This window comes from Diadema setosum, chromosome 15 (assembly GCF_964275005.1).
Source record: "Diadema setosum chromosome 15, eeDiaSeto1, whole genome shotgun sequence".
Lineage (NCBI taxonomy): Eukaryota > Metazoa > Echinodermata > Echinoidea > Diadematoida > Diadematidae > Diadema > Diadema setosum.
In genome coordinates this window covers 12,952,810-12,966,871 of record NC_092699.1, presented here as the reverse complement: position 1 = coordinate 12,966,871, position 14,062 = coordinate 12,952,810, and the positions used below count along the sequence as shown (strand labels likewise).

Below are 14,062 nucleotides of genomic sequence, written 5' to 3'. Positions count from 1 at the left end.
TTTCTTTTCTTTGATGGGGTCCTCCATCCACGTAGCTTTCTTGCTGATGACATTTTATATTCTCCCCTCAAATTCACAACTATCAGTGGCTCGACATAAATACGTTTATATCAAAAAGTGAAGAAAAAACAAACAAACAAACGTGAATTTGTTCAAAACCATTAAGGACCGCTGAGCTGGCAACATTCATTTCAGTTATTGCAGATCATGTGTATAGCATAATTATGTTAGATTTAAAAACAAAGAAGAAATATTCCTGGAGAACAGAATTATGTGGGGCTTGGGATGAGAAATAATTCTTATGTCATTTGTTCTGTGTTGAATGTATTTTTTTTTTTTTGTGGTACAGTATTCCTATCGTATTCATCTGGAGCCTTCACATGTAGTCAGTCTGAGTACAAAATGTTTAATAACCGCCATTTGCAGGAAAACGATCACCGTTGAGCCAGACGACGGGGGTGCAGTGAAGCAAATTGGAACGAAAACAAGTGAGTAAAAATTTTAAAAAAGTTATCATTATCTAAGTTGTTTAAGTCAGATGGGCTTCTCATGTGCAAGAAAACAATAGTCAATCCTCGCTTCAAGTAACATGTTTACAGCGCCCGCAACATATCTTTATGTTGTCCTTGTTATTTTATTTTAACTCAGTTATACTTCGATTTTTTTTCTTTTTGTTTTAGGGATCTAACTGTATACATCTTATATTTTCTAGTTTTAACTCAATGTAACTCAATATATTTTATTTATATCACTACAGTTTCTAGTGAAATAAGAAAATGAATGTCTCGATTCTTAAGTGTAAGATCAGTGCAGCATTGATCAAATGAAATCATGTCAAATCAAATAATTTATCTTTAATTTGAACATTAATGCAAGCAGAACAAAATATGACTTAACATTAATCCTTTCCAATATTCAAAGATTGATTAAGCGAAACAACATTTTCTTTTCTATCATAAGTTTTGATCATATCTTCGTGGTTGATTGTAACTGTGATCCTATCAACGCCCATATGCTGTTTAACGTTGAATATTTTCTCTGAGCAAGTCATTCTGAAGGGGCAGCTAACTGATTCTGTTGAATGTTCTACTTAGAATAGCGAAGTGTAGTGGGATAATTTTCAGTTTCAGTATTGCAGTGAAGGCAGGGGTCGGAAAGGGTGTAACATTCACAGGTGGAATTGAACAGTTCACATCAAAAACCGTCTGGTTAAAAGTGCAATGCGTTACAACAAAGTAACTGTGCTCAATTGGCATTAATTTGCTCTTGGTTTTATTGTAAAATTTTGTTTACCTTATGCTGTAAATAATAAACTCTGGAACTAATCAGTTTATTCTACTATGTGATTTTTATCGCACAATGTGTGCTACATTCGTCAGCTCAGATCTTAAGGCCCCCTCACACCTGAGCGAATTGCCTGAAATATGACTTGCGATGGCTGGCGAAAGGCATTTTTGGAAAAATCGTTTTCAATGGTAATTGATAGTAAGTCATATTTACCCTTCGTGTTTGGGTTCGTACACCTTCTGAACTAACAGTTGCGATCATTCAAATTCGCACGGGAATTTTGAACATGTTTAAAATTTCCCGACGAATTGAAAAATCGTCTGTCATTTGCATCTCTTATTTAGTCTGCGGTGATCGTTCGTTTATCGTTCGTGTGCTATTGTCACGCTTAGTCCCTCATCGCGCTTTTGCCAAGGTGGACCGATCTCGAAAGAACCCTAAACGAAGCAACACGATGACTAAATAATTATGACTTGCGCATAGAAACGTATTTTCGCTTGCCATCTTCTATGCGAAGGGAAACTAAGATTGACTTTTACTAAATTTGAAAGGCGATGCATACACGAAGGCAAGTCTAAGAGATACTATGACAAACTATGGATTGCGAAGTGATACGAATACGAGCGAATGACCTAACGAAATAATTGGCGAATGCTGAGCTGCTCCCTGTGACCAGCCACTCACCACGCTACTCATAATATTATATAAACATTCCACCTGAAAGTTTCAAAGTTTCTTCAGAAAAATGGAAAATGCAGCCCGCCTCAGAGTCCAGTATTTACTGGCAATGGCTCAGAATGATATTATACATCAGCAGCTGAACCTACACCAGTTCATCAGAGGCCGATTCAGATGGAGACGAGGCTTCAGACGACGTTGTATCTGGAGATTTAAGGATGTGGCTGAACCCTGCCAGAAGAAGGGCTTTTGGAATCTACGACAAGCTGTTGGTTGAGCTCCGAAGAGAAGACCCTTCGACTTTCAAGAAATTTCTCTGCATGCCCCCTGAACTCTACGATGAAATCCGGGAGAGGGTCAGAGGAAGAATCAGGAGGCAGTACACCTAGTACAGGGAGCCGCTGGAAGAAGGTCCTCAAGTTGGCAGCTACTCTCCGTCATCTTGTGTCTGGCACCAAGTACTCCGACATGCAGTATGGGTGGAGGGTGCCTGAAAACACCGTATCTGTAGTGGCCAGGGAAGTGCGTCAGGCCATATGTGACGAGTATGCAGATGAAGTCATGACAGCCCCTTCAACCCCTGATGGATGGAAACAACTTGCAGGTGGATTCTACAAGCGATGAAATTTTCCCCACTGTGTGGCAGCTATTGATGGCAAGCATGAGTGGCCATCAGAAAGCCTCCTCTGTCCGGCTCGCTATGCTGCAACTATACAAGGGCTTTTTTAGTATAATCCTGTTGGGTATAGTGGACTGTGACTACAAATTTATCTGGTGCGATGTTGGTGGTAGGTATGATACAATAGGGGAAAGGGGGTAGGTCGAGTCAATTTAGGGGTACGTCAGATTTGTTACCACCTCACCTCCATTGTTACTGTTTCAATATTTATTTCTTTTTTGCTAAAATGATAGCAATTGGTGCAATTCATCTCAGTTTTTGCTTGATACCCTTTTTCTTCTTCAAAAGCGTGCTTTAAGAATAATTAATAATATTGGATATTTATTTCACACAAATGATATTTTGTGTAGAAGCAAAAATCTGAAATTGATTGATTTGTTTCATGATAATGTTGGTATTTTTATGTATAAATTTTCAATTGATGAGCTTCCTGACATTTTTGCACATATGTTCATAAGAAATAACTCTCTTCATATCTACCCAAGTCGTCATCGTGATGACTATCACCTTCCACGTACTCGCACATTTTTTGCGAAAAAAACATTAATGTTTACAGTGCCAACAATACTGGAATCTTTCGGCTGATTTTACCGTTTATCTTTGTCGTCCTTTAAATGTGAATGTTGCGTGAATGATTTCTCTGGCCGCACTGAAATCTGGACGGATCTGATCGCTTTTATACTCCCCGAGGAGCGCACTCACACGTACGAGAACGCCTGATCTGTTCTTTCGTCTTCGTTTCCAATCGCACGCCATATCAAACCATTGCTCATTGTTCGTTCGTCTTATCGGGTCATATCAACCCTTCGCTCGCCTTCGGCCGGAATTTACTCAAAGAAGTGAACCTAAAAATCGTTATCCTACGCATGAAATATTTATCCTTCGCTTACCGTTCGTTAATCATATTTGACTTTAGTTTATAATCGGATGATTTGAAGGCAATCTTATTTGAAATCGTTGAATTCGCGCGCATTTCGTGCGTTTTTCCCAATCGTCCCCCTTCGTCCCCCTACATTCACTCAGGTGTGAGGGGGCTTTTAGGAACTAAAAATGAACTTCAGAGTGACCGATATCCTTTGCCTCTGAAGTTATAGTGTGAACACAAAGGAGAGGTGGAGGATACAAGAAAGCGATAACTACAAATTCCGAGGAATCCGAAGCAGATATATTATAGTGGTATGATTGATTGTTTGGTCCTTTGTTTGTTTTTGATAGGGGGATTCGTATGCAATAGTTTTTTTAGCTCACCTGAGCCAAAGGCTCAAGTGAGCTATTGCGATCGCCCTTCGTCCGGCGTCCGTCGTGCGTCGTCCGTCGTGCGTTGTGCGTCGTGCGTAAACTTTTTACATTTTCATCTTCTTCTAGAAAACCCCAAGACCGATTTTCACCAAACTTGGCAGGTAGCATCCCTAAGGGGGTTAGGATCTCAATTTGTTAAAATGGGCACCATGCCCCACCAGGGGGGCCCCCATGGGGCCCAAACCCCCAAAAATGAAGGAATCTGTAAAAATCTTCTTCTCTAGAACCAGAAGTGATAGAGCTAAGTTAAAACTATGAGTTAGTACATTGATGACTGTAGTTTCACGTTTGTTCATGGCAGAATCAGGGATGCCCCCCTTGGGACCCAGGGGAGCGGGGTGGGGAGGGGTCCTAATGGAGCCTAAATTGTACATTTTCATCTTCTTCGTGAGAACCCCTTGACCCATTTTCACCAAACTTGGCAGGTAGCATCCCTAGGGGGTATGATCTCAATTTGTTAAAATGGGCACCATGCCCCACCCAGGGAGCCCTCGGGGGGGGGGGGGCCAAACCCCTCCCCCCCCCCAAAAAAAAAATGAAGGAATCTGTAAAAATCTTCTCTAGAACCAGAAGTGATAGAGCTAAGTTAATACTATGAGTTAGTACATTGATGACTGTAGTTTCAAGTTGGTTCATGGCAGAATTTGTGGTGCCCCCCTTGGGACCCAGGGGAGGGGGGTGGGGAGGGGTCCTAATGGGCCTAAATTGTACATTTCCATCTTCTTCTTGAGATCCCCTTGACCCATTTTCACCAAACTTGGCAGGTAGCATTCCTAGGGGGTTAGGATCTCAATTTGTTAAAATGGGCACCATGCCCCACCCAGGGGGCCTTCAGGGGGCCCAAACCCCCCAAAATGAAGGAATCTTTAAACATCTTCTCTAAAATCATGAGCTAGGATAATACTATGAGTGAGTACATTAATGACTGTAGTTTTAAGTTTGTTCATAGCAGATCCAGGGGGCCTCTCTTGGGAGCAGGGGGTGGGGGTGGGAAGGTGTAAATGGGGGCCTGAATTGTACATTTTCATGTTCTTCCTGAAAACCTCATGATGGATTTTCGTCGAACTTGGCAGGTAGCTTTCTTAGGGGGTCAGGATCTCAGTTTATCAAAATGGGCACCATGCCACACCCAGAGGGCCCAGGGGGCCCCAATCCCCCCAACTTAAGGAATCTTAACAATTGGGCCCTTATTGTACATTTTCATCTTCTACTTGAGAATGCCTGGTCAAATTTTAGTAGAGTTGTGAATAATTTAGATTAGTGACTGCGTGAAAGGTGAACTTGCGATACTCAGGTGAGTGCTAGACCCGCGGGTCTCTTGTTATCATAGGCTACGGGAAATCAGTATCTTGACAAAGGGTTAAAATATCAGGATTATAATAGCGTTTATTTAAAGATTCGTTAATTTCACACACTGAATTTTCTCTTGTTCTGTTCAGGCGATGGATCTAGTGATTCAGAATGCTTCTCAGGTGGAAAGTCAATTAAAAGCGGAAAAATAACCGGCGGTTTGGAAAAGTCTCAGGAAGAGACCTTCAGTGGTATGTAAAGCAAAGAGAAAAGAATGTCTTTTTATAATGTCTAAGCGATGTCTGACACAAATGAAGTCATTCTGACTTGATGTAAAACGCGTAAACTGACTACTTCCATCTGTATAAGAAAACACCTCCTTTGTGATTTCTTTCCTTTCAAAACGTTCCAAATAAAATTCAGGACGCTCCGATATTTTCTTTTTTTTAGCGGTATAAACGACTCATATTAGGCTTAGCGATAGTTGTAAATACTTACTGTATGTTACGAAAATATCATGGTGATATTTGCATTGCTTGACATCACAACTGGACAATTGATATTACAGTATATTCGACATTGCTTATTACACTATCATTAAACAGTGCTGTTTGAATATTGCTGTCAAACAGGATTTTCCGCTGCCTAGAGCTTTACCATTTGCTTGAATAACCGGATTAAAACTCTTTACACTGACTTCTTTTGATTATGGAGAACATTCCGCTGGCTCCAGCATCGGTAGTACAAAAGAGCTCGGAAGTGCTGATGATATCAAGCAGCCATCAAGCACGCGCACCACTATTTCAAAAGGGTCATCCTATTCATCGTATTCATCCGGCATTTCCATCGAAGTACTCTCCGGAGAAGGTTAGTGATGAAGCGATAAACGAGAGAAGGGAGGAATTTGATACTATGATTATAGAACACATGTCTACAAGAATGATAATGATATCGTATTAACAACAAATGTCACCACAGATACCTAGTACATTATTACTCATGCTAAAAAAGAAATCAATATGTAATGCACACATGCAAGATTGAATATGATAAAAATATCTACATCTGTATATTATGTATAATTATATATAATCATATTATTTCTTATGTTCTATATATCATAACATCAGGAGCACAAACCTCTTTCATGGCTTTACATGAGAATCAAAACTGATATACATGCACAAAATATGCATAATGACAATTAATAATATAAAATCATATAGGCCGTAAATTACATTCAAACATAATAATTCTGAAATATATGTTTTTACAATTAATAAATGTTTTTTTTTTTCAAATGATAGAATTTATTGATTTCTCGAAGCAACATAATTTATAGAGGATAAATGAATCACAAAGTTATTACTTCAACACAAAATCATTTCTTTGGTACAAACAATTTAAACACTTATCTGTGTTTTCTATGTTTTTTTTTCTCAAATATTTAAATAATTCCTTACTGACAAACATACTATAAAGGGTCGTACATGCGAGAATACCCTCTATTAAAATGCAAAACATGACTGTACATACCCAACCAAAAATGGTTTGGCAGACACCTCCAAAAGCATCTGATTATGACACCCCCCCCCCCCCCCTCCGTAGTGCAGAGAAAAGTATTATTCATTATCATAATTATTCAATTCCATATCGAAAATAGGATAAAATAACTCTTGGCAGTCCGAAAGCCCGCCCAGGCCCGCCCGACATAGCGACGACGAGTGCACATTAAACAACTTCCACAGGACCATTGCAATTGACTACACACAGCCACATTGCAATGTACAGCTAACAAAAGGAAATTCGTACATACTAATAGGCCCCATGGACAGAAAATCTAGAAATTAGCAAACCACATTCACCCGCCGTCCCCACGCTCAGGCAGGCCTCCAGCTAGTCTAGCGGGCGACGTATTTTTAGCCTGAATCAGTCCTTGATTGGCAGTCAATAGAGGGCGCGACGATGTGGAAGTCAAGTTGACTAAAAATACGTCTAGCAAGAAACCTCCGAATAGAGGCGTGGAAGCGGGCGTGGCACGACAGTTGCCAGTCTTCAATATCGAAGTTTCATTGGCTGAGCACCAATGTCAATCAAAACACATTGCAGAACCCAAAGGAATTCTAGTCTACTCTCCTAGGTATAATACATATTGTCTTTCAGTGAAAATAGAATTTCCCTGTCTCTTTCACACTATCATAGTATTTTGCCATTCTTTCCCATTCATTTTGATGTGTATAACATCTTACCTTACTTCAAATAAGAGAATGATAGCAGTCAATGACCACATGCATTTGAAAATTCATGAGGGTTCTGCACATGGAAACTACTCCAAAATTACTGCCGAATGCAAACCTCTCACTGTTGTTGTAAAGTCTAGGAGATATTCACTGTCATTGTCGGTTTTGAAAATGTAATTTATGAATTTTCCCAATGTTATGTTTTGGTATGATTTTCACTTTAAAGTACTTTATATTTTCATATTAAATCTACTAAGATATTTGACAAATATCAATTAAGTATGCCGCCAAGATAACAATCTCTATTGACAAGCACCATCTACATTAAACAGACATTTCGTGGGTGATCACACTGTCATAGGAAAATCCGTCCGTGGTACATTTCCTGTGAAAGGTAAAAGAGAAGATCTACGACACAAAAGGATTCCTGCAAAGCCAAAGGCCCGGGGAAACATACTGCATTCTTTGCAATCCGTAATTACGAGACGCCAGTCTGAGATGGCGGTACAGGTGTACTTGTGAAGGGAAGTCGATGCTGATTGACATTCTCTACACAAATAATTATGGAGATGAGGACATCTCTTTTTGTCAATTCGGAATGCATGCTTATGCAGAAAAACATGAAGCTAAATTGAGTAACACCAACAAGTTTGTGGATGATGCACAAAAAACGACATGTTGGGAAAGTGAGTCCAAAGCACCCGTCAAGATCCGTGTAGCTCAACTGAAGCGTTTGGCACCTTTTTCACCAGAAATATCTCGTTTAGAGGAAAGCTATCGTTGATTACGCAGAGACATTTTTGTTTAGATCTGTCAGAAATAAACTTTTCCCATCTTTCTCGACATGATTTTATTAATACTGTGTTCTTTCATTTTCTTTGTCGAAAGTATTCGATGGATCGGTAATTCGACAACGAAATAAAGTTCAAATTCCGAAAATGAAGTGAACTTGTTTTAGAGACATAAGACTGTAATATGTTGTTATTGTTACTCCAAGGTTCCACAATTATATTTCTCAATTTACTTTGTTTTTGATTATGCAACCTTATTTTCAGTTAGCAAAAAAAGTGAAATGTTTTTTTTTTCTTTTCGAAAAAATGAAATAAAACCTTGAATTAATTTGAACGTAACAAAAGGTATGATAGGCCTATTACGCAATGAAAATTGAACGAGAACACAGAGAGAGAGAGAGAGAGAGAGAGGAATGTGGAAAATACACAAACTCCCCAATACACTCACTGGCGAACTGGAATGCAATCGTACAATTTGCAAATTGCATTTTTCATGGAAACATGAACAATTTCTCCCTCTCCGCCGTATGCTCCCATAGTCATCTATGGCATCATTATGATGGGCCATGCATGACGTAGAACAAATATTACAAGAGGCCACCTTAGGGCTCCCCCCCCCCCCCAAAAAAAAAAAAAAAAAAAAAAAAAAAAGGTCATGCATGCGTGTACTGATGATACACTCTGAAAGAATACTGTGTGCACCCTTGATCATTATCACCCCTTTCCAACATTATAACTAATCTACAGAAACGATGACCATCCCTCTTCTCGACAGTACCAGCTTCTCCACGAATAGAAATAGTGTTCGGATTAACGAACCTTCATTGTTGGATTGACGAAGCTTGATTCATGCTGGGATTAACAAACCTTATTACATGTTGAATTAATGAATCACTGGAAAACAGGACCTTGTTTCATTTTCGTATTAACGAACCTTCGGGAAAACGAACGCAATTTCATTTTCAGGCCATCAACAAACTTTAGGAATTATGAGCCTTATTTCATTTTCGGAATATCGAAATGGTCTATAGACCCTTTATTACAGCAATATTCTGGATGAAACTGATTTTGTCAGCCTTATGTGCAGGGTTTGAGTTCAAACAGGGTAAGATCCCAAAAGTATACTTTTACGACATTGATTTGGTCTAGAACAATGCTCAAGTAATATAACTTGCATACCAGTTAATTATTGCACGTTCTCAATGAGCGATATCACGAAGTTTCCACCAAGAGACTTGTGTTATGGGTGAGAGGAATCAAATGCATGAGACACGAAAAAGGTGAAAACGGTGACGTCAGATCCGTAACATAAATTTCATGTTAATTCGAGGTTATTTGTTATCATCGCTCATTAGGAAGAGTGGAAATCTGATATAAATGTTAGTGCACCAATATAAAGGGCGAAACTGCTTTCGTCATCCTTGCCGGCCTGCTCTCGAAAGTCTAAAGCTGCAAGACCTTCTGCTACCCAATGGGAACTGTCAATTCTGAGCGTTGATGAAATGATTTATCGAATGGAGATTATTTCTTATTATTACCTATTCAAAACCGTACATCCTTGGAGGTATGACAATAATCCTTTATTTCGCCATATTCTGGGAAACATTATTCTTCGGAAAATTTCTCCTAAAGTCTGGAAACATTTCTATAACTACTGTTCACGTTTCGTATATTTAACAGTACTAAAACTTCGATTTTACTGATTCAAATTTTTACTGTCGTTGTTTCTATCCCTAACTCACATTCTAGAACTATTTTAAGCACTAATGCTAGGTTATTTTTTCATCTGCAAATGGTAAATTATGCCTTTAATGAAACTTGGCAGCCATGTATATGTACGAGTTGGTGACGTTATGCCTATGAACTGTCAACTTTTGGGCACACATGCTCAAAGTCAATAGGTCAAAAAGGTCAAATGTCCAAAATTTCACTATTTCCCCCATATCTACGCAATGCCTGAAGGTATTTCTTGAAACTTTGTGTATACATGAACTATACCAAATGAAGATTCTCCAGAGAGAGTTTTGTGTCGTGAGGTCAAAGGTCAAAGTTCAAGTGAAAATGTTGAATTTTACTTTCCATATTTCATTTCATTCATTTCAATTTATTTTCATATTTCTCACATATATCACAATATAAAGTAAATTGATACGAAATTTATACAGAACACAGTACAAAATAGAACTTCACCGGAATGTTCAAAGTTTGTCTTGGTATACATAAGATCGGTATATGAATATGCGAGTTAAACTGAGAATATAATGCGAAAAATATGGGGGATGCGGGAAAGCAAGCTTATATAGAGCCGCAGGTCCCGTGATAAAATCAGATCAGGGGAATCATAAGTACAGATATTTTTTAGACCATACTATAACTGGGGGATCCGATTAAAACGAAGAAAGATCAAATCAAATAAGTGTTACTATCTCACAAATCTCACATATCTCACAAATAGTTCGAAATATCTTCATGGAACTTAGTACATATGCATGCACTGACTGGCAGTGATTATATAGGGAATGCATGGGTCATGGATCAAAGGTCAAGGTCAAATACTCCAAATTTCACTATTTTCTTCTTATCTAGATGCGATGCTTGCAGAATTTTTCTTTAAACTTAATGTATGCAAGTATTACCCAAAGAGATTCTTTTGGAAGTACCTTGCCATGAGGTCAAAGGTCAAAAGGTTCAAGGTCTAGTGAAAGTACTAAATTTCACTTCTTCCCTTAACTTATGAAAGGGTCAAAAGTTAAGTAAAAATCCTCAAATCTTCAAATACACGCACTTTTAGACAATATAGTCATTCACCCAATTAAATCTACTTTAACGAAAGTGAGCTTTCAGCACGTTTGTGACAAACCTGTCATTTTAATATTTTTCTGATAAGTATTATGTGAAACTGTCATCACACGTCAAGACATTGTACTATAAACCTACAAGGTGAACCATGCATTATGGCGGAAACATACCAGTCGTCATAGCGGCATTTCAATGTGTGTGTGTGTGTGTGTGTGTGCGTGTGTGTGTGTGTGTGTGTTTTGTTTTGTTTTGTTTTGTTTTGTTTTAAGTGGCCTCTTAGTGCAATTATTGTTTCTTCGTCACATATGGCTCGTCCTGATTATGAGTATACAGAGGAGAGGGAAAAAAATACCTATTTTTTTTTTTTTATTAATAATACAATTTACAAATTACGATCGTATTCCGGTTCGCCAGTGAGTGTATGTATCGGTAGTGTTTGTATGTTTTTAAGTACGTGTGCGTGTGTGTATGCGTGTGTGTGTGTGGGGGGGGGGGAATTGTACATGTTTTTGTTCAATTTTCACTGCATAAAATCCTACTACTTTGTTATATCGCCACATTTTTTCACTACAGACAGCTTAGTTTACTTCATCATCAGAATTACGAACCCTATTTTGTCTTCGGATCAACGATCCTTCGAACAACTTCGGAAAGGACATCAAGGAACACAATTCTTAATTCACAATTCTAGAATCTTGGCATAAAAGGCAGACAGTGTTTATCTCAGACAGATCTAAACTAATTTGTATAATATATGTAATAAACAATTCATGGGTTTCTTCTAAACGAGATGTTTCTCTTGAAAATGGTATCAGACACTTCATTTGAGCCACATGGGTCTTTTCTGGCGCTTTTGACGTGGTCATGGATTTTGTGCGTTGTGCTCTAGTTTCGTAACATATCGTGTTTCTGCCCATTGTGTGTGTGTGCTGTGTGTGTGTACACCATCCACATAGGTTAGCTCGTTAATGTTATTTCATTTTTCAGCTTCACATTTTCTACATAGGCATGCATTTCGAATTGCAAGGAGAGATGTCCTTATCTACATTTGAGTTGAAAATGTTAATCAGTACTTACAAGTCTTCTGTGAGACTGGCGTCTCGTAATTTCATGATTGCAAAGAATGCACCATATTTCCCTGGCACTTTGGCTTTGCAGGAATCCTTTTGTGTGGCAGGTCCTTTCTTTCTCCTTTCACAGAAAATGTACCACGGACGGATTTTCCCATGACAGTGTGATCACCCACGAAATGCCTGTTTAATGTAGATGTGCTTGGCAATAGTGATTAGCTATCTCGATGGTAGATTTAATTGATGTTGAGCAACTATCTTAATAGATTTGATATGAAGATAATATAAAGTATTTTAGAATAAAGAAATGCCAATGGGAAAAATTCATAAATCACACTTTCAAAACTGACAATGACAGTGAATATCTCGTAGACTTTACAACAACAGTGAGAGGTTTGCATTCGGCAGTAATTTTGGAGTAGTTCCATGTGCAGAACCCTCATGAATTTTCAAATGCATGTGGTCATTTACTGCTATCATTCTCTTATTTGAAGTAAGGTAAGATGTTATACACATCAAAATGAATGGGAAAGAATGGCAAAATACTATGATAGTGTGAAAGAGACAGGGAAATTGTGTTTTCACTGAAAGACAATATGCATTATTCCTAGGAGAGTAGACTAGAACTCCTTTGGGTTCTGCAACATGGTTTGATTGACATTGGTGCTCAGCCAACGAAACCTGGATATTGAAGACTGGCAACTGTCATGCCACGCCCTGTTCCACGCCTCTATTCGGAGGTTTCTTGCTAGACGTATTTTTAGTCAACTTGACTTCCACATCGTCGCGCCCTCTATTGACTGCCAATCAAGGACTGATTCAGGCTAAAAATACGTCGCCCGCTAGACTAGCCTCCAGCGGACTCCCGGCAAGCCATTGGAACGCCAAGGATGCACCCTGCCCGAAAGTATGTACAGGGTATACATTTACATTACACACGCCACGCCCAGGTAGGCTCCTAGAAAGCCACCGGGTTGCCACGAACATACCCTGCCGAAAGCATGCATAAATTAACTTACATCATAACAACGTTCGAACAAACTCGCGGGTACATAGACCTTTTAACTATTTTCATGCATACCTCCCCAGCAAAGGTTGCTCCAGGCAACCCGTAAACACGTCAATATCCACCTGACGTTGCAACAACTAAATGTATTCAAGGTGGATTCCAAGTATGGAATTATTTTCTACAAACAAAATTGAATGTTACCAGTTTCCGAGAGAAAATACCTCCATATATTTGACTACGAACCAAATGAAAGTGTTGCATCAGCCCCATCCTTGGATCATCAAAAAACATGAAATACACTATAAATCCTATTAACGAAACAACATCAGACAGTTCAAATAAGTTAAACATGTCTCCATTTATCTAAAAAAAACAGTGATTTTACCTTGTTTTAGATATATAATTTCTTCAATTTCGTAACAATGTTTCAAAGCTTTTTGAAATAACGCCAAAGATAATGTACCGTTCTTACATCTTGTGGCGAATATGTAATATTTGGCATATAAAAAAACAGAATTCAATGTATTGAAAGGACCACTTGAGATTCCGAATATGAAATCGTTAAATGTAAGAATAACTTCGTCTTTCAAAACTTGTCTTTGGAACTCTCTCAAAAAACGTTGAGTATAAGGGCACTCCCAGAACAAATGTGTAATTGTCTCGGTTGTATTTAAACAAAAGGTACATAAATCAGAATCTGACAAACCAATTTGTTTTAGCAGTTTATTCACCCCAAGGATGTTGTGTAGAATCTTAAACTGAAAATAACGCAATTTTGTCGACAATGAACTTTTAAAAGGAATGAGATAGATTTTTTTTTTTCCAGTCAGTGACTGGTTCCATCAGAATTGAATTCCATTTTTCTTGTGATTTTGGAACTTCACGAAATTTATCTACGCATATTCTATGAATAAATCTAC

The 14,062-nt window shown here is 38.5% G+C and overlaps 1 protein-coding gene across 1 annotated transcript in view; it reads left to right on the top strand.

Annotated features, from left to right (window-relative positions):
• Window positions 1-14,062, top strand: part of LOC140238540 (uncharacterized) — a 73,943-nt gene that overhangs the window by 26,023 nt on the left and 33,858 nt on the right. Inside the window, exons 21-23 of the mRNA XM_072318443.1 lie at window positions 427-488; window positions 5,383-5,484; window positions 5,948-6,100. Of these exons, the coding sequence (XP_072174544.1) occupies window positions 427-488; window positions 5,383-5,484; window positions 5,948-6,100 (317 nt within the window). The remainder of the gene's footprint in view (window positions 1-426; window positions 489-5,382; window positions 5,485-5,947; window positions 6,101-14,062) is intronic.